The sequence below is a fragment of the Pseudonaja textilis genome, chromosome 13 (genome assembly GCF_049901715.1).
Source record: "Pseudonaja textilis isolate UNSWEBS1 chromosome 13, rPseTex1.2, whole genome shotgun sequence".
Lineage (NCBI taxonomy): Eukaryota > Metazoa > Chordata > Lepidosauria > Squamata > Elapidae > Pseudonaja > Pseudonaja textilis.
In genome coordinates this window covers 18534718-18561980 of record NC_142002.1, presented here as the reverse complement: position 1 = coordinate 18561980, position 27263 = coordinate 18534718, and the positions used below count along the sequence as shown (strand labels likewise).

Here is a 27263-nt window from a genome sequence, read left to right as displayed (position 1 = left end):
CCTTGTCTGCAAGAGATAGTTATCGGTCTTCCCGGTGGTGAGCGAGGGAGTTTGATTGATGGCCTGGTATAAACAACGTCTGGGTGGGTCTCGGCGTAAGTTCGTTCTCTTCATCTGACTTCTGATGGGAAACAGACATCGCTCCCCCCGGTAGCCCTGCCGCCTCCCAGCTCAACTGGAAGCTGTTCTGGCTTCTGGGTAACAAGAGATTGATTCTTTCAGGTGGCGCGAAGAGGAAGGGAAACACTGCCGATCCATTAAAGAAGGCTGGGGAACGTCGGGAGGGCAGGTGGTCCTTGACTTACGGCCAGATTGGAGCCCAGTGTTTCTGTTGCTAAGTGGGAAACTTGTTAAGTGAGTTTTCCCCCCCACTTTTACAAACTTTCTTGGCACGTTTGTTGAGTGAATCACTGCCGTTCTTAAGTGAAGAACAAGTTTGCTGAGTGAATCACTGCAGTTGTTAAGCGAAGAACAAGTTTGTTAAGTGAATCACTGCAATTGTTAAGTGAAGAACAAGTTTGTTGAGTGAATCACTGCTGTTGTTAAGTGAAGAACAAGTTTGTTGAGTGGATCACTGCCATTGTTAAGTGAAGAACAAGTTTGTTGAGTGAATCACTGCCATTGTTAAGTGAAGAACAAGTTTGTTGAGTGAATCACTGCCGTTTGTAAGTGAAGAACAAGTTTGTTGAGTGAATCACTGCAGTTGTTAAGTGAAGAACAAGTTTGTTGAGTGAATCACTGCTGTTCTTAAGTGAAGAACAAGTTTGTTAAGTGAATCACTGCAGTTGTTAAGTGAAGAACAAGTTTGTTGAGTGAATCACTGTCGTTGTTAAGTGAAGAAAAAGTTTGTTGAGTGAATCACTGCCGTTGTTAAGCGAAGAACAAGTTTGTTGAGTGAATCACTGCCGTTCGTAAGTGAAGAACAAGTTTGTTGAGTGAATCAATGCCGTTGTTAAGTGAAGAACAAGTTTGTTGAGTGAATCACTGCCGTTGTTAAGTGAAGAACAAGTTTGTTGAGTGAATCACTGCCGTTCTTAAGTGAAGAACAAGTTTGTCAAGTGAATCACTGCAGTTGTTAAGTGAAGAACAAGTTTGTTGAGTGAATCACTGCAAGCATCCAAATGTAAATCACGCAGCCCTGAGGATATGACAACGGTCATAAATGTGAAAAACAGTCACAAGTTACTTTTTTCCAATGCCCTTGTAAACTTCAAATAATCACTAAATCTAAATGAACTGTTGTAAGTTGAAGACTACCAAAATGTAGAAAGTGATGGTAGTTCCCTTCTTTTAACTGAGTTTTTTTTCTTTTCCTCCCAGTTCTGGAAGCCGTTAGCTCAAACTTCTGTGCACAAAACAGGATTTTTGGTAGCTCATGAATATGCAGTTTTTCTCCTGCCACCAAAGGCTGCCAATTCGGCACCAAGATGTCCAAGTCAAAATCCTAAGTGAATTTGGAAAACAAACAGCACCTTGTGGCTTCCAAGCCGGCTGTCGGTTTAATAGAATTTAAGTCACATTAAAAAGAAAAAAGAAACTCCAACCACGGTTTTCTCACTCAAGAAATTTCCCCCAATGATTGTTTTTTATAAACACCCCATCTCACCACCAAAAAAGTCCGGGACTGATTGCCTGGCTGGGTAATTGGATTATGATTTTCCACATATTTAGGGCTGAAAGAATTAGCATGTTATTTGCACGACCATCTTTGCAGATCCAAGGCCCCATCCAATCACTCCAGTGATTTTCATTCCTGTGATGCTGGGAAGGAAATAATTACTTCTTTAAAAACACAAGCATGAAAACCAACCCTTCTTTCTGAAAAGAGTTGGCCAGGGACAGCAGTAGGATTACCCGACCGTTGCTTTGTTTACAAAATTTAAGGTTTGTGGGGGTTTTTGGGGAAAAAAACGTGTGGTATTTTCCTACAGCACAAAGATGCATTTTGGAAATGTTAAAGTGTTACCGGGATGCCTGGTTTGGTGAGAATCCAGAACATCTTCGCTCCCCTGAACCCACGGTGCAATCCGACCGATTTTATTTTTAAACTTTTTTTCTAATAAAAAAAAATACTCTGCAGCTTTTAAAAGCAGTCAGTTATTCAAGGCGTGTCTGGCGGGACAATTAGATGTATCTGCCAATCTTTACAACTATTGTGTGGGTTTTAAAGCATTTTCTGTACCTGCAGACCGGCCTGTTTTCCAGAGTTAAATGTTGACTTCTTCTTAGAGTTAAGCTAAAGGAAAAAACAAACAAACAAGAATAAACTTATGACCATTTTTCACGCTTACTCTCTCCTTCCTTCCTTCCTTCCTCCTTCCTTCCTTCCTTCCTTCTTCCTTTCCTTCCTTCTCCTTCCTTCCTTCTCCTTCCTTCTTTCTTTCTTCTTTCTTCCTTCCTTTTCTTCCTCCCTTCCTTCCTTCCTTCCTTCCTTCCTCCTCCTTCTTTCCTTCTCCTTCCTCCTTCCTTCCTTCTCCTTCCTTCCTTCTCCTTCCTTCTTCCTTTCTCCTTCCTTCCTTCCTTCCTTCCTTCCTTCCTGTGGCCTGTACTTGTTAAGTTAGTAATGTGTTTGTTAAGTGAATCTGGCTTCCCCATTGACTTTGCTTGTCCGAAGGTCTCAAAAGGGGATCATATGACCCTGGGACATTTGCAACCGTCATAAATGTGAACCAGTTGTCAAGCATTCTAGTATAAATCCCACATGACCCTGGGGATGCCACAATGGTCATAAGTGTGAAAAATGGTCATTTTTCAGTCACTTTTTTTAGTGCTGTTGTAAGTTCGGTCACTAAATGAACTGTTGTAAGTTGAGGACTACCTGTAATACCAAAGCATGTTTCCCCCTGAAGGTTTTGTGTGTGTGTGAGAGAGAGAGAGAAAGAAAGAGAGAGATGGATGGATGGATGGATGGATGGATGGATGGATATCAGAGACAGAGAGACGGATGGATGGATGGATATGAGAGAGAGAGAGAGAAAAAGAGAGAGAAAAGGAAAGAGAGAAAGAGACATGGATGGATGGATATGAGAGAGAGACAGAGACAGACAGATGAATGGATATGAGAGGGAGAGAAAAAAAGAGAGAAGGAGAGAGAAAAGGAGACAGAGAAAGAGACATGGATGGATGGATATGAGAGAGAGAGACAGACAGACAGACAGATGAATGGATATGAGAGGGAAAGAGAAAAGGAGAGAGAAAAGGAGACAGAGACAGACAGATGGATGGATATGAGAGGGAAAGAGAAAAGGAGAGAGAAAAGGAGACAGAGACAGACAGATGGATGGATATAAGAGAGAGAGAAAGAAAAGGAGAGAGAAAACGAGAGAGAGGGAGAGAGAGAGGGGTGGATGTGAGAGAGCAGCCCTTCTCAAGTGGTCCAGCGTTTCTACTACTTAGCATCCCAGGTGATCCCTGCCACGTCTGTGGATGAAAAGGAGGCCCGGATCGACGGTTCAGGGCGCAAGAGCCCCACTGCGCGGGGATTGTATGTCGTCCCCACACAAGGGATGGCGCCAACCCTCCGGCGGGGTGCGCCGGCCACGAGCCTTGAATTACAAACCAATCGAATCCGTCGCAGCCGATTGGCCAAGTAATTGGTAATTTTAGCTGGACATCCATACGCCGTTATCGGGATGCTGGCCACGAGGGTGTTTCAGAGGCACTTTTGTTTCCACAAAATGGCCTTCGCCGCTTCGGGGAGGAAGGCGGGATGGGGGAGAGCAACTCCAGCCCCTCGTCTTCGAGTTTTCTCATGTCGGACTCGAGTTACGGCTGCTTGCTTCTTTTGCGCTGATGCCTCGGGATAAGCCCTTTTTTTTCTGAAAAAAGTTCCTTTCGGCCATTAAGTGTAATTTGGGTGCCCTGTCAGTCCTGGTAAGATAATTGCGGTCTTGTTTGGATGAGCTTAGCGCTAGGAAGCGGCACATTGTTAGGCTGGGACTTTAAAAATAAACTTGCTTTTTTTTTTTTTTTTACAGTTCCTGGCTCAGTTGCATTTCTTACTTACACACTTGGGGCTACGAGCCGTGTCTTTTGGGGTGCCTTGCCTTAAAAGAGGAGAGACCAACTCAGAACCCCTCTTTGAGGGGGATAGGTGGTTGATAGAAAGAGGAAGGAAGGAAGGAAGGAAGGAAGGAAGGGTGAGAAAGGAAGGAAGAGGAAGGAAGGAAGAGGAAGGAAGGGTGAGAAAGGAAGGAAGAGAGGAAGGAAAGAAGAGAGGAAGAGTGAGAAAGGAAGGAAGGGTGAGAAAGGAAGGAAGAAGAAGGAAGGAAGGAAGGGTGAGAAAGGAAGACAGAGAAGAAGGAAGAAAGAGAGGAAGGGTGAGGAAGGAAGGAAGGAAGGAAGGGTGAGAAGGAAGGGTGAGAAAGGAAGAGAGGAAGGGTGAGAAAGGAAGGAAGAAGAAGGAAGGAAGGAAGGGTGAGAATGGAAGATAAGAAGGAAGGAAGGGTGAGAAAGGAAGACAGAGAAGAAGGAAGAAAGAGAGGAAGGGTGAGAAAGGAAGGGTGAGGAAGGAAAGAAGGAGGGAAGGAGGTGTGAGAAAGGAAGATAGGTAGGTTGCCTGCTTCATTGGCAGAGTCTCTGGACTGTTTTGCTTTGGTCTGATTCTGAAAGGTGAGAAAAAGAACATTGTTATGGGAAGGAAGAAAAGAAGGAGAGAGAAAGAGAAAAGAGAGAGAGAGAGAAAGAGTTGCTTCTTCATTAATCAGCTCCTTCGTTTGGTCCAAATAAATGGTGCTCGTTTTGTTTCGCTTGCATTCCATGTTAAAATCTGCCCCGCAAGAGCCCTGGTCTTCTTCTGAGGCCACCTCCTTTAGGACGGACACACACACGCACAAACACATACACACCCGCTTTGATGGCTGAGCGTAGCTTCCAAGGACCGCACCTACAGAGCACGTCCTGCACACAGCCGAGCAAATACTACTAGCCCAGAGATGAGGAGGAGGAGGCCCAACCGAGGTTTTCTTCTACCCTTGAAGGGAGCAGGGAAGGAGGTGCAGGTGGATCCTCCGTAACCCTTGAGTGCAGAACAATAACCACGGATGGAAACTTGCGCGGAGAGAAAGATCTCCCCGACATAAGGGAGCTTTCTGACCGAGGCAGCCGCAGAGCGGTGGGACAGCCTGGATCTTTGAGATCGTCAGGGCTCCGTCCTTCTCAAGACTCGCGCTTCTCGTTTCCCTGGCTCGACGTGCACAGTCGGTGCACCCGGGAACCGGAGGAGCTTTGCGCCAGGTTGCAAAGAGGGACTTCTCCCGATGCTGCAGCCCCATCGCCTCTTAGGGGATTCTTTGCTTTTTATCGTTCGTTATTCCTTGGTTGTTTCGTTTTGCTGCTGGTTAAAATAAAATCCGAACTCCTCTTTTTTTAAAAAAAAAAAAAAAAAGGTCCCCTTTTGATAAGGTTTCTTCCTCTTTCTAGGAGGTGCTGATGATGCTAGACAATTACGTGCGGGATTTCAAGGCCTTGATAGACTGGATTCAGTTGCAGGAGAAGCTGGAGAAGGCTGATGCTCAAAGCAGGTAATTGGGGAAGATCTTCCTCCCTCCCTCCCTCCCTCTCCCAGCCTCCTTTCTCTCCCTCCCTCCATCCCTGTTTTTCATCTCCCTTCTCCTTCCTTCCTTCCTTCCTTCCTTCCTTCCTTCCTTCCTTCCTCTCCCAGCCTTTCTCTCCCTCCCTCCCTTTTTCATCTCCCTTTCCTTCCCCTTCTTCCTCCCTCCCTCCCTCTCCCAGCCTCCTTTCTCTCTCCGTCCCTCCCTCCCTCCATCCCTCCCTGTTTTTCATCTCCCTTCCTCCTTCCTTCCTTCCTTCCTTCCTTCCTTCCTTCCTTCCTTCCTTCCTTCCTTCTTTTTCCTTCCTTCCTTCCTCTCCCAGCCTTTCTCTCCCTCCCTCCCTTTTTCATCTCCCTTTCCTTCCCCTTCTTCCTCCCTCCCTCCCTCTCCCAGCCTCCTTTCTCTCTCCGTCCCTCCCTCCCTCCATCCCTCCCTGTTTTTCATCTCCCTTCTCCTTCCTTCCTTCCTTCCTTCCTTCCTTCCTTCCTTCCTTCCTTCCTTCCTTCCTTCCTTCCTTCCTTCCTTCCTCTCCCAGCCTTTCTCTCCCTCCCTCCCTTTTTCATCTCCCTTTCCTTCCCCCTTCTTCCTCCCTCCCTCCCTCTCCCAGCCTCCTTTCTCTCTCCATCCCTCCCTCCCTCCATCCCTCCCTGGTTTTCATCTCCCTTCTCCTTCCTTCCTTCCTTCCTTCCTTCCTTCCTTCCTTCCTTCCTTCCTTCCTTCCTTCCCTTCCTTCCTTCCTTCCTCTCCCAGCCTTTCTCTCCCTCCCTCCCTTTTTCATCTCCCTTTCCTTCCCCTTCTTCCTTCCTCCCTCCTTCCATCCCTCCCTCCCTCCCTCCCTTCCTTCCAAAGGACAAGACAGCATTGTACTAATCGTGGGTCCTTCAGGGCTTCCCTGGGCATTGCCACATCCGGGAGCGATGTGCTATTAATGGCAGGGGAAAGAAAAGCGTCTCCTTTCGGTATAATTTTCAGGCCAACCTCGCTTGCGTGGGAAGTCAAGAAGATGTCCCCAGGGCGCCATGTTATTCCCAGCCCATCGACCGACCGAATCAGCGTGACCTCCAACGCCCGGAGAAGCCTCAACTTTGGGTATGCAAAATTAAACGGCTTTTACTATTTCAGGGGCGAAACGGGTGGGCTACAACCGGCCCAAGGGAAGCAACGGGTGGCTCAGCAAGTGAGGAAACAGCCATTTGGTCTCCCGCTTCCCAGCTGCTGCGTCATCACCTGGTTGGGCGGGGAAAACCTGGCGAGCTTTCGCAGCCAAAGAGTGACCCACTGAGGTCCCATGGGCACCTCCATGGGGTGCCCAACCTTGGCAACTTTAAGACCCTTTAAGACTTCAACGCCCAGGTGCCAACTAAAAAGATACTCCTTTGGTCGTTTTAGCTGTTAGAAAAAGGGAGTTGAGGGGGAACAGTGCATTCCTTAAGTGCCTAGATAATCACCCTGGCAGCCCAAAGTTGTCAGAGCGCAAGATTATTACTGGAGAGCCTGATCGGTGACTCTTGGCTATGGATGTGTCCCATTGGAGAATATACATCCAGGGGGTGGAGGGAAGACCAGGGTCAAGGGGGAAATGAATGATGTATTTTAGTATTGGCTGCATCCAGCTAACGCCAACATGTCCGCTTCGAATAAATCCATTTTCTTTTCTCGGAGATGTGGCTAGAGACTTAAGATTTGAATGGGGGTGGACACTGCTAGGCACCGGAGGTTGTAACACGCGGAGCAGGGGAGAAGGTGGCAGATGGTCTTAATGGCTGGTTGTTCTTCTCTTCAGAGGACCTCCTGCGACCGTTACCTCGAACCGCCTGGCTCCTTCTGGGGTCAGCTGGGCAGACAAAGTCAAGGCCAGCCACCCAGGAACAGCCCCCCGCTTGGAGGAAGTGGCAGCCCAGGGCCAGGCGCCCCCGGCAGCGCAGAAGCCCTCCCGCAGAATGGGCAAGTATTTTTTTTTTCTCCCACCCACCCGTTTCCAATTCGGTCACCATCATTTCGGTACCCCAGTCCTCTCCATGCAAGGCGCCATTCAGTAAGAGGCTGCCTTTTATTATTTTTTTAATAAATTGTATTCATTTTCTATTAATTACATTTCTTCATGCTTGATCAACGTCGTCTTTGGCAGGGGCTGTCTTTCAGACATCATGCCTCAAAAGATAACCTTACAGTCATACAAATATCGCTGGCCTAAAAAGCATGCAAAATACACGGGGTTAAAACAAAATGACCTTTGCCCGATACAGGTAGTCCTCGACTTACAACAGCTCATTTAGTGACCGTTCGTTGTGGTCCTTTTGTACTTTTTCTAGAGTCTCAACATCTTTTTTTAATAGTGTGGTGAGCAAAACCGGACGCAGGACTCTGGGCGTGGTCTTACTCAGGCTTTATAGAGGGGTATTAGTACCTCCTTCGATCTCGATTGTATCCCTTTAGGGCCTGCTGGCCGTATAATTTCATTTTTACCCCCTTCGTCTAACAAACAGCGGAGGCAAAATATTAACTGGCTCTTTTCTTCACCCAACGCTGTTTCCGCCGCTAAGTTTTCCTCCTGATTTCTTGGTTGGCTTTTCCGTGTAGAGAGGAAGGATTCCGAAGGCTGGGAAACGGTCCAGCGAGGAAGGCCCGTTCGATCCAAATCTTCTGCCTTGGTCCCCAAAGCCGCTTCGTCTGTGGAATTATCGCAATTTAAGGATGACAGCGACAAAGAAAACGTCATTCTTCCACCGCCAGACTACAAACAGAAGGGCTCGTTGGCCAAGGATGCCGTGTCCAAAAATTTAGATCTAATCCTGAAGGACCATCAGTGTGAACATCCGCTCGCTGAGAGGACTCAGGTGAGCATATCTGCAGGGGTTTTTTTAAAAAAAAATTATTGATTTTTTATTAAATACATTTCTTAGCGCTTAATAAACATCGTGTTGTCTGAGTATTTCATTTGCTTAGCCATACAAATTTACATTTTAAAATCTCCACCCCCCTTTTTTTTTTCCAACCATTGGTAAAATAAATTCCACGTTCGATAATTTTCTGCATCTTCTTTCTGTTTAATTTTCAATGTCAATCTATCCCTTTCTGCACAATGCGTTTCTTCATCTCGAGGTATATCTTCATTTTTCCAGTATTGCGCGAATATAATGCTCGCTGCTGTGAAAGACACGAAATAGTAAATACATAACTTTTCTTATCCATTTTTTTTTCTGATATTATCTCTCTATATAAAAGCTAAGTACCACTCACGCATCATCACAAAATCTCCAGAGCCGTAAAGCCTACAGACTTAAAATTTGACAATATGTTTCTTTCGGCTTCTAGATGCTCACTAAGAAAGGGTTTTTTGAAATGACCATCAGAGCATTTCGAGTATTTTGTATATTATTATTATTAACATGCTCTGATGCTAAGGAGTTCTACTCCCCCTCCCCACCTGAAAAGAAATCTCGTCCAAATGCAAAACACAAGTAGAGGTGAGAAATTTCAGCTTCAGAGCACCAAGCAGCTTTAGTACAGAACAGTTGAGCTAAGCCACACCCAGGCTCCTTGCTGTCTCTTTGCTCACGCAGCAAATACTGTTTCAGTTTCCAAACAGTCCTCAACTCTCTCACACACTGACAGGACGCTAGCCAGATGAATACCGATGGATGCTGTTAGGCAGATTTTTTTCCCCCTTATTTTCCTCCCCCAAAGCTAAACCCAACGACATAGTTTCATAGCAAAGCACAGGTATCGAGCTAGTACCTAATAAAAACAGTTCAGGTTTAAAATCTACCTGTTTAAAATCTGCAGGTTTTTTTTTTTACAACGCCTGATTGGCTGTAAGAAGGGCTATGAGAATAAAGGAAGGAAGGAAAGTGAGATTTGGAGGGAGAGAAAAATAAAATAAAAGCATTAAATTGCCTTGAGCAATTTAAACAATACTGTCAGGGTTCCAAGTAATAGACCCATAGCAAACAAACCTACGAGGCAAATAATAGCTTTATTGGATATATCATCTTGGCACAGATCTGGTGAAAACTGACTCTAAAAGTTCCTGCAGTTTTCACCCAATTAAAAGTAAAAGTTTTCTCTCAAACCCCAAACAGTCTCATGGCCCAATCAAGGCGCTGTCTGGTTGCTTGATAACATGACTCCTCCTTCCTCTGTCTAGGTGTGAGAACGTCCTCAGTTCGCAAGAGAAAGTATTTTATTTTGGCTACACAACCCCAGCTATCTCTAACTCCACCTCCCTCTCCCTCAGCTCCAGTGTGGCAACACTGAAGCTCCAAGATGGCTGCACTCTGGTCAGCTTCAGGCTTGACAAAACACTCCTCAGAGTATCTCGGTGGCTCATCTGTCCACCTATCCCACATTTAGTTCACAGGCCGGGTGTTTGAAGAGCTCAAGGTCTCCGAGAAGATCACTGGACCTTTGCAACCCGTTTCCGAAGTGCCGCTTGTTCTCGTAGACGTCGAAGGCCACTCCGAGAGTCCACAGGTGGACGCCCACGTCACCTCCGTGGCTCCCACAAGTGATGACGCAGAAAATGTCAGGAGCGAAAGCGAAATGGATCCTGCAGACATTTCAAACGTAAGCACCTTCGTCTGCCGGGGCTCTGACAAACCACCCCGATTCGAATCGTGAGTCTCTAGCCACATCGCTCAGAGTAAAAAAAAAAAAAAAAAATTATTAGGAGCGACCATGTTGGTGTTACCTGGATGCAGCCGACTCTAAGACACCATTCATTTCTCCTTTGACCCTGGTCTTCCCTCCACCCGCTGGATGTATATTCTCCAATGGGAGACATCCATGGCTCCCCAGTAATAATCTTGCTTGCCAACAGCTTTGGCTGCCTAGCAATTATCTGAAGCATTTAAGGAATGCACGACTTTCTCCCGCCTCTTTCTGCTGGCAACTAAAAAGACCAAAGAAGTATTTTTTCAGTTGACATCATCTATACCAGAGGTCTCCAAACTTGGCAACTTTAAGACTTGTGGACTTCAACTCCCACAACTCTTAAGGTTGCCAAGTTTGGGGATTCCTGATCTATACCAAGAGGTCCTAAATATGAGAGTACCAAAGCTGCTTGCGGTAAATTCACTCAATCCATTCATTCATTCATTCCATATTTCTATGGCTGCCCATCCAAGTCAAGGACCCTGACCAGGTCGGATTAAATTATGATGAGCTCCTATTTACATCTACCTGCTTACTGAGCCCACCAACCCGTAACATGTAGGAGATCAACCGTGATCCTCACCTGGGAAGGATCGTTCTGATTTCCCCGTCTGCTTTTCCTCACCTCCGTTTCTTTTTTGCAGTCCATGGCCGAGGTGCTCGCTAAAAAAGAAGAGTTAGCAGACCGCCTGGAAAAAGCCAACGAGGAGGCCATTGCGAGCGCCATCGCCGAAGAGGAGCAGCTGACGCGAGAGATCGAAGCTGAGGAGAACACCGATATCAACCTGGAAACGGACAATGACAGCGACTTCTCTGTGAGTTTGCAGCGCGCGCGCGTGCGTGTGTGTGTAAACTGACTGACATTGATGGAATGGCTCTTTTTCCAGAGCCCCCGTCGGCCTCAAAAATATAACGCTGGCCTTTTATATACTATTTGACATTGAAGAATAGCCGGGCCCTCCTCACTCTATAATAGGCGAGCCAGGAAAAATATACAAAAGTATTCTGACTCGTGAGGTTTCCTTTTTTTGCAACCGTGTAGAAATTAACTGCTTGTTTCCCGGTTAGAGAATTCGTGTGTTCTGGGATTTTCAGGAACTTTTGGGAGAAGAATAAGGCCCATCGGAAACTGGGGGTTGATTGGGGACTAACCCTGATGGTTCTCGGAGAAAAATTCCCTCTTGCCTCATTCACTACCATTTCAAAAATAGGGCTTAACTGTGATTAGTTAAAACAAGCCAGAACATAGGTTAAGATCCTTGGTAGCGGGTAGTCCTCAACTTGTAACTCAGTTTGAAGTTACCGTAGCTTCAGGAAAAGTTACTTACGACTTACGTATTCAACTTAAAACCATCCCACCATGCCTGCGACTACAATTCAGGCATCTGGCAACTAGCTTTCATTCACGACCGGTTGCTTCATCCTGCAGTCACGTGATCCCAATTTGCTACCTTTTTTTGCCAATTTCCTGCCAAAAAAACCCCCCACCCACCCACCTCTTCAGGAAACTAGATTCCCTTAATAACTGTGTCATTTGCTTAGCACCAAAGCGATTAGCTTAATCGTCATAAAAATGAGTCTGAATTAACTTACGACCCTCAAAAATTTAGGGCAAAAATCCCAGGCTCAGTTGTGGTCATAAGCTGGGGATTCTCCGTCACAGCCGTTGTTCTGATTTGCAGAAAGCAGAAAGGAACAAGGCGAAAGGGAATTCCTTCTATATTGTTAGAAAGCATCTGAAATTTTCTTCTGCATTCTGGATTTTTCAGGCCAGCCTGGGTAACGGCAGCATATCCTTCTGCGGCATTTCCATGGACTGGAATGATGTCCTGGCAGATTATGAAGGTACCCTTTCCCCCCCCCCCCTCAAACCATGTTCTATTTAAAAGAGCCAACATTTGCAGTTAATTTGAGAGCCTTGTTCTCATCACCACCCTCATGCAATTGTGGGCCGTTATCCTGGATAACTGGATCAGCTTCGGCTTCGAAAAACCGATTCTACGGGTTTTTTTTTTGCAGCTCGTGAATCGTGGCGCCAAAATAATTCCTGGGGAGACATCGTGGAAGAAGAGCCAGCTCGCCCGCCAGGCCATGGAATCCACATGCACGAAAAGCTCTCGTCTCCGTCTCGCAAGAGGTCTTCCCTTTTTTAAACGTTTTGATTCCATTATTCGGGGAAAAATGTGAATCAGAATCTCTGTGAGTCGTAATCCTGATAATTCAAAGGCGGGGAAACTTTGCGCCAAAATGTCTGGAGGGAACTCTGGTCTGCTTGAGTAACACAACATTTTCCACGGCCTCTGCCTGAACAGTCTTAGCAGCGACTTAACTATTATTATCACAATCACAACTCTAGAGGTACATGCACTATATCGTGCCCTGTAAATGAAGTCTGAACTGGGAATCTTCTAAACGAGACGTCGATGTTTTTGCATCATTGGTGAAACCCTCCGAGGGTTTCGTAACTCTATTTTTAAACCACCTGTGCTGCTTGTGCAGTGTACCGTAGGTTTCCGCGGCTTCCGCATTCTTTTTTGGGGTGCTCAATTTTCCATGTATTCTTTCCCAAGGACAATTGCAGAATCGAAGAAGAAGCATGAAGAGAAACAGATGAAGGCTCAGCAGCTGAGAGAGAAGCTCCGGGAAGAGAAAACGCTAAAGCTTCAGAAATTAATGGAAAGGGTAAAAATTTCCAATGGCTCTTTTAAATCCTGAAATTGGGAACCAAAAGTTGTGTCCCCCCCCCCCCCCCACAACCGTGTTGTAATACGATCGATACAACCACCATCAATATTAATGGCAAGTTTGCACAATGAAAGATGTCATAGTAGTTGGGGATTTCTTTGACTCTTCATTCTCCTCTGCAGGAAAAAGATGTAAAAAAATGGAAAGAAGAATTGTTGGACCAGCGGCGAAGGATGATGGAGGAAAAATTGCTCCACGCAGAGTTTAAACGTGAAGTACAGTTGCAAGCAATTGTCAAAAAAGCCCAAGAGGAAGAAGCTAAGGTAAGATCTCTCAGATCAGAATCTTACTGCATTTAATGGACATGGTCCTAATTACAGGTTAGTCCAGAGCCCAACAATAGAAATCATAATATATCTTTGGTCCATAATTTGTGTACCCCTGATCTACTAAAATTGCATTAGGCGTCTTCCTTTCAGGCCAGTCTCTTGGGCACATTTTCTATTTCTGAACTGCAATAGCAGCGGTCCTCGGCCTGAAGGCTTCTCTTTTTGAAGTTATTTGTCTTCAATGTTATCTCAAAACCGTGAGATAGAAACAGCAAGATCTTTCTTCTGAAGCTTTGAAGAAGACTCTGAAGGCCAAGTGTGGTTCTCAGCATCTGAATGTTGATGCTTGACTTCCCACCGGTGAACTGTTGTCACCAAAGGCACAGTTTTCTCGCTGTCCTTTTTATCATCACTAGCTTCAGTACCTCGAAGACAACCTATCAACCTTATTTTTAAGCGAAATAATAAGCCCGGACACTTAGATTTGATGGGAAAACCCTTCCGTTAGAGAGAGAGAGACAGAGAGAGAGATAAACTTTTGCTCCGAGGTTTCTATTTGCTCCGTTTGGCATCTTGTCTCAGAACTGCCTTTTTATTTTTTTATTTTATTTTTTTTAAAATGGGCTGCCCTGCGTCAATTGGATAACTAGAATGCACAGCCTTTGCCATAAATTGGATTTTCACTACTGTGATGTGGCGAGTTGATTTGCAGGCAATATTCTATGCTACGGTGAGCGCTGGTTTCCCTTTCCGCAGGGGGAAGGAGAATTTCAAGGGTCCGCGCATGTGTACACACCGGGTGCTATTTTTTTGAAAAGTCGTGTTTTTAATGCTTTGCGAGCCCTTAAGACAGCACAGTTGGATGAGTCCATTAGCCCGCAGGCTGCCTCTGCTGTCTTTTCTTTTACCTGCGGGCCCTGGTTCCCTTAATCCCGGGTGACTCCGGCAATCAGATTAACAACCCCATCCTGTTGTAATTCCCACTTTGGCAGATGGGCTAAGGCGTCGCATCGGTTCGACGGGGCATGAGATCCCTGGCCCTTTGCACCCCGAGATCACGGCTAATTGGGTCAGTGCTATTGGTGGGGACGGAGGAGGAGAAAGGGGGGCAAATAAAAAGAAGGCCGGGACTTCCTTTTTCCCTGCGCTCCCCTCCTACCGCTGTCCGCTCAGTGAGCTGCAAAAAAATCCGTCCTGCAAATGTGTTCCGCTCGGCCGACAAAGCGGAAAGTTGGACTCCGTCTGGGGATGTTTGACACCGCTGTAAATGGCGGGAGAGAAAGTACCAAAATCATCAGAGTCGAAAGGTGCCGCTTAGCCTCTGATCCTGGCGTTCAGCTCAGGACAGAAAATATCCAGTGTCTTTCTCTAGCGTTGCGCTTTTCCTTCTGCAGATTGGAGAGCGAGAGGGCAAGAGCCAAGAGAGGAAGCGAGATGAAGTGGGAATGGAGTTCTGGTACAACGGAAGATGCTTTTAAAAGGGAGAGAGAGAGAGAGAGAGAGAGAGAGAGAGAGAGAGAGAGAGAGAGAGGGACCATTGCTTAGGGAATCCGTGTGCATTGGGGTGGTGAATTCATTCTCAGGAAGCGAGGGTCCTCAGAAATCCAATTAGGGGGCATTTTGCAGAGAAAAAAAAAGGAAGCCCGTTGCCCAAATCGCTTTGATCCGATGATGTGGCGGAGGAACTTGAGCACACTTCTTTACTTGGAGATCCATCGGGGGGTCTGTCCTAGAATTCCAGATCCAGACGTTTCTTTCATTCCCATATAAATCTTCTCTGGTGTTTACCTAGTTGGGTAATGGAACGTCTGCAAGAAAAACAGCCAAGCTCAGAGAGCACCAAGGTGTAGAGTTGTAATTGCAGGAAGGATATTATCTTGATGTCAAACCTCAGATAAGGACAAAAGCAAATACAACTCAGGCAAACAAAATCACTAATGCAAAGAAGGATTAGAGAGAGGAAGTAAACATGTGTTAGACTTTAACTATAGATAATTAATTGTGTTAATTACTATGCTAGACAGTAACAAAGGCTGATCAACCACCAAAGTTAACCAATGTTAGAGGATTACTAGAAATGTGTATAAATGCAAGACTAGACTCCAATAAAGTCATCATGATTCATGTGATCATGATCAAACACCTCGACTGCCTCTTCACTGCAACACCAAGGACCCCACAAATCTTCTCTGATTCCCTTTAGGCAGTGTTTGCAATGTGAAGATGGGTGGGCCTCAACTCCCAGAACTCTCCAGCTGGTCATGCTTATATTAACCAAATTACTTCATTCCCCACAGCCAATTGACGTACAACTGTCTAAGGCGTTTGCTCCTATTTATTTTGCTCCGATCCAATTTTTCATCACGGTTACCGGAGTTCCCAATTCCCTCTTTGGCAGGTGAATGAAATTGCATTCATAAACACGTTGGAAGCCCAGAATAAGCGCCACGATGTTTTGTCCAAACTGAAAGAATACGAACAAAGACTCAACGAATTACAGGAAGAGCGCCAACGAAGGCAGGAAGAGAAGCAAGCCCGCGACGAAGCTGTCCAGGTACCCCTTAACTTCACAAACGCTGGAAGGAGTTGCATGAAGAGAGGAGGACAAAGAAGAGAGGAGCTTTGAATGGTTTATTGCTTTGCCTTACTGGAGTTCTACTCGGAAACACTATTGTGGTAGCTCTCTTCCCTCCCTCCTCTTCCTTTTCCTTCTCTTCCTTGACATCCCCTCACTCTAAAATGCTGTTGAGTCTGAATCAGCTAGTTGGAACTAACTCAACGTGATGATATTATCCATCTGTTTGCTTGTCTGTTTACCTACTCTCTACCTATAATCTGTCCATCCATCTATTGGCTGTCGATCTTTATCCATCCATTTTCTAACTATCCCCATCCAACCATCAACCATCTTTCCATCCATCCATCCATCCATTCATCCCAAAGCTTCTGTCTTTTCTATCATTGTGCGAACCGTTTAGGATTTCCATGTTTAACAAGCGGAAATGTTTGCTCTCCAGGAACGGAAGAGAGCTCTGGAAGCGGAGCGTCAGGCCCGGGTGGAAGAGTTACTGATGAAGAGGAAGGAACAAGAAGCTCGGATTGAGCAGCAGAGGCAGGAGAAGGAGAAAGCCCGAGAAGACGCAGCTCGGGAACGGGCCAGGTAGCCATGGCAAGACCCACTTTCGTATTTAATCCCAACCCAAGAGTTTCGATCGGTTTTTTTTTTAACCTTGTCGATTTTAACATGCACAGACTTCGATTCCCGGAGGCTGGGGGATTCTGGGACTCGAAGTCTACCCCATTTTAAACTTGACATGATTGAGAAATGTTTACAAATGGAATGTACAAATGCTCATCTAATGGGGCCTAACCCTAGAAGATAAAGACGTGCATCGAGGCATCGGACGAATGGAGGGAAGGAGGCACACACGAGATGAGTGCCTGGATTTATTATAAAATATGAGGTTTATTTTATCAACGGCTAGATAGAAAAATTGGAAAATGAAATAGAATACAATAGTAATGATTTGTTATCATTGATTATTATGGAATGGATTGTGATATGAATTAAAATGAGCAAGAATGGAGATTTGCTCTAAAAGGAAATAATGCAGATTTGAGATTAAAGTCTAACGATGGTGATTATAATAATAATATAACATGACATGGAAAGTGGATTAATATAATTTGAAGGTCAATTTAAATCTAAGAGGAAAAGACTACAGATATTGCGTGCAAGAAATATACACCAACCGACACACTGTACAATGGAAAGAAGGTTTTATTTGCTGTTGGATGTTTATGTGTGTTGTCTAAAAAAATAAAATTTTTACCAAAAAAACGACAACAACAAGATGAGTGTCTGGATTTTGCTACTCCTGAAAAGGTATTGATCCAGCCAAGAGCCTGAATTTTCCCATGTCTCTTGCTCCTTGCGTAGAGATCGGGAAGAGAGATTAGCTGCTCTGACTGCAGCCCAGCAAGAAGCCATGGAGGAGCTCCAGAAGAAGATCCAGTTGAAGGTATGGACTAGAAAGACGCCTCCCTAAAGGCAGAGAGCAAGAGGTCTCAACCTGGGGTCTGTGGACCTCCTGGGGGCAGGTGGGAGCACAGGGTCACAAGAGATCTGCCAAGGCTTGAAGCAAAGTTTTCGATTTAAACCTTGAGTTAAGCCCTCGGCGGGTGCGTGGCTGTGGTTTGCAGCCACAAAAGGTATTTTAAAGGGGGTCAGGGTCGAGAACCACTGGCCTAGATAGGTTTGTCAGGCTTGCTGATAACCTTTCAATAAATTGGGGGGGACGCACCCCTTCTCTTTGGCAGCACGATGAGAGCATCCGGAGGCACATGGAGCAAATCGAACAGAGGAAAGAAAAAGCCGCCGAGTTAAGCAGCGGAAGGCACGCCAACACGGACTACGCGCCCAAACTCACCCCCTACGAGCGAAAGAAGCAGTGTTCCCTCTGCAATGTTGTGGTAGGGGTCTCCTCTTACTAGCCTCTTGAGAGACAAAAGTGTGCCTCTGCCACCGAGGCCGCCTTAGCCGTGCCCGGATATTGCCTTCACGACGAGGAAAGAGTAGATCTACCCTGTCCTTTCTCCCTTGCAAAAGTCCTCAGAGATGAGGCGCATTTCTGCAGCGGGGAAGAGACCCCCCACGGTTTTTCCCTGGGCCAGATGTTGAGGCATCCCTTCCCAACCCTCCTCCAGATGTGTCAGGTTCTTGAGCTTTGCCGGTCAGGCTGTGTGATGACCCAAAGGGGCGTGGCACAAAGGCAACACAGTCACATAAGTAAGAAAAGTCCCTTTAATATCTCCAACTTTGCCCCCAGTGCCCAGTTACCTTCAGCTGGAGAAAAAAACTCTCTTTAAGTGGAGGAAATTCAGTCCGAAAACAAAGTACATACAAACTGTAACTAAAAATCCACACAAACCACGCTGCAGTAATTAACTGGACAGGGCAGCCGAAGGAATTGCAGACTTGAACGCAAAGCAAAACACACACAGTTGGGAAGACGCCAGGAACCCAGATAAGCCTCGACGATACCAGATAATTCACAATTTGCTCCCAACAGCTTGCTGCGTGCAGCTTCCTTTTTTATACACTGTGTTCCCAGCTGCAGCTAATGAAGGGAATCAGGGCCCTTTCCTCCCCCGTAAGCCATGCAACCCACGTTGCTCCCTTCTCCGTTTCCCCCTGCATGCCCTAGGATGAAGAGGCCTGGGTCTTCCTCTGAATTCCCGCTCCCTTGCTCTACCTCTGCCCAGCCGGACTTTGCCCTTCCCCAGTTTCTTCCACAGCCAACGGAGCCACACTCCCACTCCCTGTCAGCTGCTCGGCCTCCCCCTCCAAATCAGATTCCGACAGGGCCATGACAGGCTGTGTTGAACTCAGTATCGATGGAGATCCTCCATCAACCAGGTCTTGGTTGTCCCAAAGCTGCTTTTCCCAAAGGCCAACCGGACTTTCTCACTTCTTTCCTTGGGAAAACATTTTGCTTCTCATCCATAGAAGCTTCTTCGGTTCTGAAAGGTGCAAATTGGGAAGAGACGCCCTAACATCTGGCCTGGAGAAAAGAACAACAGAGAACCCTCTCCTCGGACTACCAATCACAGTCCATCAATCTTGTCCCCCCTAGAAGCCGGACTAGCCGCGACGTGTCGGGTTGGTTGGCTACCTCAATTTTTGCCACGAATGACCCGAGCAAATGTCACACGCCTTTTCCAGATTTCCTCGGAGGTGTATCTCTTTAGCCACATCAAGGGGAAAAAGCACCAGCAAGCTGTGAGAGAGAACAGCAGCATCCAAGGCCGAGAGCTCTCCGATGAAGAAGTGGTAAGTCTTCTCTCTTGTTTTCCCTTCTCCCCAATTTTATTATCCAACAGGACATGGTTGTTACGTTTGGCACAGCCTTGATCCCGTTGCCGGAAGATCGGAAGGATTTGGAATCCAACACAGTCTCACAGGCAGCAGATTAGAGCAGGGGTCTCTCCAACCTTGGCAACTTTGTGGACTTCAATTCCCAGAGTTCCTCAGCCAGCCAGTCCACAAGTCTTAAAGTTGCCAGGGTTGGAGATCCCTGGATTAGAGCTCTGTTTCTCAGCCAGGACAACTTCATGATGCGTGGACTTCGACTCCCAGAATTGGGAGTCGAAGTCCCACACCTCTTAAAAGGTGTCCAGGTTGAGAAGCTGGGATGTAATACAGCACATCAATGAATGTGAGGATTCGGAGATAGGTTACTGACCATAAGTCTGAATAACCAGCCAGACGAGTAGAAGCATTGGTGGAAGACATGTCTACTGAGACTCTGTTGAGAGCAGTGGTGGCGCAGTGGTTAGAGTGCAGTACTGCAGGCGACTTCTGCTGACTGCTGGCTGCCTGCAATTTGGCAGTTCAAATCTCACCAGGCTCAAGGTCGGCTCAGCCTCCCATCCTTCCGAGGTGGGTCAAATTAGGGCCCAGATTGTTGGGGGCAAGAGGCTGACTCTCTAAACCACTTAGAGAAGACTGGAAAGGACTGGAAAGCGGTATATAAGTCTATGGGCTATTGCTATTTCCTTCCTTCTTTCCTTCCTTCCATAACTTTGCCCACTGCCAGGAGTTCAATCCTGACTAGTTCAGGGTTGACTCAGCCTTCCATCCTTCCGAGGTGGGAAAGAGGAGGCCCAAATTGTTGGGGGCAAGAGGCTGACTCTGCAAACCGCTTAGAGAGGGGCTGTAAAGCACTGTTAAGTGGTATATAAGTCTAAGGGCTATTGCTATTTCCTTCCTTCCTTAACTCTGCCCACTGTCAGGAGTTCAATCCTGACTGGTTCAAGGTTGACTCAGCCTTCCATCCTTCCGAGGTGGGTAAAACGAGGACCCAAATGGTTGGGGGCAAGAGGCTGACTCTTCAAAGTGCTTAGAGTAAAAGCCCTGTGAGGCAGGATAGAAATCTAAGCGCTATGGCTATTGTCCTACTCAGAGCAAGGAGCTGAAGAGATACCCAGCTGGAGGTTGCAGTGGGACTTAAACCTTTCGGGAAAACCGGAGCTGGCTTTCCTGAACTTTTTGGAACTGCGGCTACACTCAGTGGCTGGGTTAACACATGACGGCAAGCTATGGTGGTGCGTCTTTGGAGTTGGCTTGGTGGATTCTACCAACACCCTGGTGGTTCAGTCATCAGTGGTTGTTTTGGTCAATGGGTCTTTTGATCTGAGATGGCACTTTTCCTGCAGGACATAGTGAACAGAAGAAGTCTTTCTTTAATCTTTGATTTTCTCCCGAGAGCTTGGTGCCTTTATTGAATGCGCCCCATATTGGAAGTACCCTGTTTGTCGAGTTAATTTGTTTTAATCAGTTACAGCCAGCAAAGCATTATGATAAATTCTAATATCATATGGTCTTTCTTGCTACGTACAGCTCTGGGCAAAATTTATATGCCTTTAGAACAGCAACGTTTATGATTTGCGTACTTAAGAGTAAAATTTCAAACTATAGGAATAAATAATGTGGTTGAGTCAGCTTAGTTTTACTTCTGTTCCCCATTTTATTTTTAATCAATGAAGGCACCTCTAGGTAAATGCACTATTCCTACTTAAAGTTATTGCTTTTCACCTCTGATGCCTTCATATTAAATGACCCTTCTCGTTTGATGTATAAGATTTTTATTTATACTACCCCTGACCTAATGAAATTTCACCTTTAGCCTCCTGCACTTGACACTTTGGATAACATACACTTGATCTTTGACACATTTCTGTTTTAAACCCAGAATGGGTAAGAGCTGCCCGCCACACAACCGAAATAACTCCATCGGAGAGGTCAATTCCAGACAAGGTTTCCATACTGAACCACAATCATTAGAAAACCCCATTGACAAAGATCACAGCGTAGAATCCAACTCCTAGTTGTTGTTGTTAATCGTAGCACAGCCAGCCAGATGTTCAGACCGGGTTTGGCATTTTTGTCTACTTATTGAGTCCTTACCAAGGACCTCGGATAGGCAGGTCTGGGTGTTTGATGGTGTTATATCCAGATCTTCATGTCCAGGGTCCTTTGGTAAGGACTTTACGTAGCACCTCACAGCCTATCATGAAGCGGTTTACAGAGAAAGTCTATTTGCTCCCCAAAATCTGGGTCCTCATTTTACCAACTTTGGAAGGATGGAAGGCTGAGTCAAGCTTGAGCCGGTCAGGATCAAACTCCAGACTGTGGACAAAGTGAGCCTGCAATGCTCCATTCTAACCTCTAAAGGGGAGAGGGAGGGAGGGAGGGAGGGAGGAAGTAGAAGGACAAAAGGAAAGAGAAGGAAGAAGGAAGGAAAGAGAAGGAAGGAAGATGGAAGGAAGGAAAGAGAAAGGAAGGAAGGAAGGAAGGAAGGAAGGAAGGAAGGAAGGAAGGAAGGAAGGAAGGAAGGAAAGAGAAGGAAGAAGGAAGGAAAGAGAAGGAAGGAAGATGGAAGGAAGGAAGGAAAGAAGGAAGGAAGGAAGGAAGTAGAAGGACGGAAGGAAAGAGAAGGAAGAAGGAGGGAAAGAGAAGGAAGGAAGATGGAAGGAAGGAAAGAGAAGGAAGGAAGATGGAAGGAAGGAAGAAAAGAAAGGAAGGAAGGAAGGAAGGAAGTAGAAGGACGGAAGAAAAGAGAAGGAAGAAGGAAGGAAAGAGAAGGAAGGAAGATGGAAGGAAGGAAGGAAGGAAGGAAAGAGAAGGAAGAAGGAAGGAAAGAGAAGGAAGGAAGGGAGGGAGGAAGGAAGGAAGGAGGAAGGAAGGAAGGGCACTTAGACTTATATACTGCTTCACAGTGTTCTTGTAAACAAAAATATATTCCGACATCTACTAGATTTTAACACTCTGTGGCTTTTTCTTGGTAGCTTTCTCCTTTTTAGGGTGCAGGAACAGAAGCCAGAGTGGGGTGCAATCTTTTCTCTGTTCCCTTCTTCTAGGAGCACCTGTCCTTAAAGAAATACATCGTGGACATTGTGGTAGAAAACACAATTCCCACCGAGCCGATAAAAGACAGTGAAGAGAGGCAGAAGAACAAAAAGAAAGCCAAGAAATTGAAGGCACGGATGAACTCAAGGTATCGGCTTTGGAAACACACACACACACGCACACACATACACACAGACGTAGTCTTCCAATGACAACAGTTCATTTAGTGACCGTTCAAAGTTACAACGACACTGAAAAATACCTGACTTACAACCATTTTTCACACTTACGACCGTTGCACATCCCCCCCGTGGTCACCTGATCAAAATTCAGGCGTTTGGCAATTGACTCACATTTATGACGTTTGCAGCGTCCCGGGGTGATATGATCCCCTTTTGCGACCTTCTGACGAGCAAAGTCAACGGGGAAGCCAGATTCACTTAACGACCGGGTTACTCACTTAACAACTGCAATGATTCACTTAACAGTTGTGGCCAGAAAGGTCGTAAAATGGGGCAAAACTCACCTTACAAACATTTCGTTTAGCAGCAGCAATTTTGGACTCAATTGTGGTCGTAAAGTCAAAGATTACCTGTATACATATATATGTGATGTTATTTAGAATTTAAGCCTTTTCATGCAAAAGAAGAGTTATAGACAGACAGACAGACAGACAGACAAATACTGTAGATAGATACTGTAGATAGGTAGGTAGGTAGGTAGGTAGGTAGGTAGGCAGACAGACAGATAAATATTGTAGATAGATACTGTAGATAGATACTGTAGATTGATAGATGATAGATAGATAGATAGATAGATAGATAGATAGATAGATAGATAGATAGTAGACAGACAGACAGACAGATATAGATGATAGATATGATAGATAGATAGAGATAGACAGATAAATATTGTAGATAGATACTGTAGATAGATACTGTAGATAGATAGATAGATAGATAGATAGATAGATAGATAGATAGATAGATAGATAGATAGATAGATAGATAGATAGATAGATAGATAGATAGATAGATAGATAGATAGATAGATAGATAGATAGATAGATAGACAGACAGACAGACAGATAGATAGATAGATAGATAGATAGATATAAATAGATATAGACAGACAAACAGACAGGCAGATCATTATTGTAGATAGACAGTTTTTTTAAAATTCGTTCTTTTGCATCAAAAGGCTTAAATTTATTTCATTCTTTTGCAAGAAACGGCTTGCAAATTTATTTATTCGTGCCCTTCACAGAAAAGCAGCTGTGAAAGCCTGGGGGGAAAAAAAAATGCAAACCCCTTTTTGAAGTTATTTGCTCTAGGAACATCTTGAAAATAGCACTGATGAGTCTAATTTATGGCCACTTTCTCTGATTGAGGAAGAAAACGGCGTATTGATCCAGCCCCTGCCTTTCACCTGTTAAGAGCTTTCTTCCTAATTGGACATCCGAGCCCTGCCAAAAACTCTGCCCTCTCCCAGCGCACAATAGCAGGTTTTAGTACGTCCAAACCAAGCCTATTTTTCTTCCTGGCTATTGATTTTTCAAATGAAGTATCAAAGAAAATCAATAGTAATCAACAAATAGAAGCTCATCGGCCGGAGTGTCAAATCCCCGGGCTGGGCTTTAATCAATTTTGTTGCCTGCCACAACGAAGAAAGTTAGAAATATCTTAAAAGGGAAAGTGAGTTGTCAGACCCGCCATTCGTCAACGGGCTTTTAAAAAAAAAAAAAAACATGTGACAGTTGTGGATTGTCGTAGTTTCAGAGTTTGGGGTTTTCCGCTGCAGATGATCCGAGCTTCAACCCCGACTTTATAAAATTCCTCCCACTTAGTCGAAATCCAGACTCAGCAATAAAATTCTGGCATGGTGAAAAGGAATCCGTGTTGAATCACCATTTTGCTCTTTTAGGGTGTGGCTGTTGTTGTTGGTTTTTTAAAAAAAGTTGAAATTTATTTTACAGGTAGTCCTCAACTTACAACAATTCGTTTAGTGACGGTTCAAAGTTATGACGACACTGAGAACAGTGACTTGGGACCGTTTTGGTTTTTTTTTCACACTTACATGTCAGGATTCCGGCAGTGACCCCCAATTAAACCATGAGTCTCGAGCCAAACTTCCAAAACTTCAGAAGGATTTATTGAGAGTAAACATGCCGACGCTGCCTGGGTGTAGCCGACTCTGAGACACCTAATTCATTGTCACCCTTGACCCTAGTTTCCCCCCCCAACCCCCTGGGTGTATCGTAATTCATATTCTCCAATGGGACACCTCCCTAGCCCAGAGTCATCAATCATGCTCTCCAGTTAGAATTTTGCGGGGCAGAAACTTCCGTCACCTAGTTACTATCTTTGAAAAACTATTTATGGAATGCACTTTTGGTTTCCAAGCTGCCGCACTGCTCTTTCAAACCCCTTTCCCCGCCTCCCTTTCTGTTGGCAACTCCAAAAAGGCCATAGATATATTTTATGAGTTGACATTAACGATTGTTATGGCATCCCCATGTTCACCTGATCAAAATTCGGAGGCTTGGCAACTGGCTCGTATTTACGACGGTCACAGCGTCTTTGAGGTCACATGACCTTTTGCGACCTTCAGACCAGCCAAGTCGACGGGGGAGAAGCCAGATTCACTTAAGAACCGTGCTACTAACTTAGCAACTGCAGTGGTTCACTTAACAACTGTGGCCAAAAGGTGGTAAAACGGGGGCCAAACTCACTTAGCAAAAAGTCTCACAGAAATTTGGAGCTCAGTTGTGGTCGTAAGTCGAGGACACCCTGTAATATAAAATACAAATAGAAGCAGAAGATAAAAAGGGGAAGAAGAAAAAGCAAAGTGGAGTGCAAAGTAAAAAGGAAAAAACAAAATAACTCCCAACTATTTTCAGCGCCGTCAAATGCAAAAGTTTACAACCTCAACTTTTTGCTGTATACATTTGGTAAGTGTTGGCCGTTTCTATAACAAACCTGATCTAATCATCAAAACCCAATCAATCATTCTGTTTTATTATGGTCACAGGCCAGCATTACCCATAAAAGAATTGAGACAATAAGAATACTAAAAAAATAAAAATAGAAGGCACAAGCAGGATATTATATCGCAATTGGCGCTGGATTATCATTGGTCCGTTAAAGTTTGCTTAATTTTGCTCACAGCCTGAGAGAATTTGGCCACCTTTTTCAGCCCTGTCGAACACAAAATGCAGTTATAATCTCAACTTTTTATTTTACATACTTCGTAAATAATAGCCATTTCTAAAATAAACACAATTTAATTATCAAAAGCCAAAATCAAAGTTTGCTTTTTTCTTTTGTTTTGTTTCAAGCATGAAGTCCAGAAGCTGTTTCAAAGTAGAAGCAAAACTGGATGCATTCTTTTCTTTAATTAAAACAGTTAAATTTTGCCATATCTTCCAGCTCCCTCCGTTCTTCCGTCCGTTCTTCCATTGTGGGAATTAACGTATCTTTCCATTTTGGCACATGTAGAATTCTCACCGCGGTCAACATAATAATCGAGTTCCAATATTTTTTTTTTCCCAAGATCTTTCTTATTTTTTTGTGGAATTTAGCCCTTTCGTTGTACTGCTGTGGATCGAGATAGCAGATGTTCCTCCTTTTTGAATGGCGTCTTTACGGCATGGACTATTTTGGGTTAAGATTTATTGTCCAGATCGTTTTTATGTATTGGGTTTTTATTTTATTTTATTATTTCCCTCTCCAGCACACTGAGCCTGATAGAGCTTTGTTTACCACGTTCAGAAAGACTTTGTAATATAAAGGGAAGTGATTCATAGCATAAACCATTTCCCCCCACACCTCAAATTCTCAAAAAATATTGAATTTCAACTCTTGCTATCCCAGGAGAGTGACGCAGAAGCGTCTTGATGTTTTGTTTTTAAGTCAAAATCCAACTTAAAAATGCTTGTGCTTTTTAACAAAACGTGTTAGCAACCAGCTCCTTCTGGTTTTGTGCCCTGAAGTTACACTGCCTTCTTCCTACAATGCCTGTCACTCAGTTTGATGGGTTAATCAAAACGCTGTTATCAAGAAAAGGTATGGAAAACATAAGCCAGCAAGAAAATATCCCCGGGGCATGTATTTAGGGAGATAAATATTTGCCAAACGCAGCAGAGAAGTGAACTCCTCGCTGTCTTGAGACAAACTTGACAATCAACTTTCCTGCTTGTTTGGCTGAGCCCCTCATGTCTGCTTCAAAATTCTTCCTTTCTCCTCTTAGGGAAAAAAAAAGCCCAATCTTTTTATCCCGGCCTTAAAAGCTTTTCGTATCCGGAGCATCTCCCTGCTGAGCCGCCCACATCAATCTGTCTGTCTCGGTTTAGGGACACTGAACTGACATGGGAAATGTCAAAGAGGAACACATAAGAGGGGGCAATTTGCTGTTTTTTTCCACCCACCTCCTCCTCCAACCTCAAAGGAAGGAGACTTGTTGTAGTTCGCCGGCAGCCTGTGCAGACACCAGTGGACTTGGGACAGTGGGGAAGAACAGGGACCAGTCCGGAAATCCGGAGAGGACTCAGACGAGGAGCCAGGACTGGTCTGGGAGTGGGGTGCTGGCAGCAGCGAGGTCGAGGACCCAGGGGAGCCTGTTCCCAGTGTGCGTGTGCGCAGAGCTGCTAGAAGGCGAGAGCAGCTGAGAGAAAAGGGGCGACTCGGGAGTAAGGCTGGGAGGTGATTGCCCCTCCCCTAAGGGATAAAAGTCAGACCAAGATGACGAAACCTTTGCAGGAAGCAAAGTCGTTCGTTCGGTTCAGATTCATTCTTGAAGCTCTTTGTACTTCAGTTGGTTTTTCTTCTAGTTCATTTGACACTTCTGTTGTTTGCAGCACTTCACAGGAAAGAAAGGTGGGTGCTTATCTCGAGGGACTGTTTGAGATTTATTACCGGCTGGGAATGAAAATAATTCCCAGCGTTCCAATAAAACAAGGCTTGTTTTTAAAATAAGTGTGTGCTTAATGACGGCCTCGGAAGCCTTGGACCATCAGACCTGGATAGTTCTTGATTTACGGAGGAAAGCCTTACATACGACGCCTCTGAGCTGGGTCAAGAAACCTTAGGAATATTCTTTGAAAGGGCCTGTTTAGCAAGTCAGTTCTAGTAGAAG

General features: G+C 45.1%; 1 protein-coding gene across 2 annotated transcripts in view; it reads left to right on the top strand.

Annotated features, from left to right (window-relative positions):
* The window catches only part of SCAPER (S-phase cyclin A associated protein in the ER), a 98296-nt gene that overhangs the window by 15175 nt on the left and 55858 nt on the right, over positions 1–27263 (top strand). For both annotated transcript variants that reach the window (XM_087941617.1, XM_087941616.1), the window contains exons 6-21: positions 5422–5522; positions 6525–6641; positions 7336–7500; positions 8137–8389; positions 9906–10118; positions 10850–11020; positions 11975–12050; positions 12225–12342; positions 12776–12887; positions 13073–13213; positions 15618–15773; positions 16237–16379; positions 17160–17241; positions 17540–17692; positions 18945–19052; positions 22142–22278. In XM_087941617.1, coding sequence (XP_087797743.1) covers positions 5422–5522; positions 6525–6641; positions 7336–7500; positions 8137–8389; positions 9906–10118; positions 10850–11020; positions 11975–12050; positions 12225–12342; positions 12776–12887; positions 13073–13213; positions 15618–15773; positions 16237–16379; positions 17160–17241; positions 17540–17692; positions 18945–19052; positions 22142–22278 — 2246 coding nt within the window. The remainder of the gene's footprint in view (positions 1–5421; positions 5523–6524; positions 6642–7335; positions 7501–8136; positions 8390–9905; positions 10119–10849; positions 11021–11974; positions 12051–12224; positions 12343–12775; positions 12888–13072; positions 13214–15617; positions 15774–16236; positions 16380–17159; positions 17242–17539; positions 17693–18944; positions 19053–22141; positions 22279–27263) is intronic.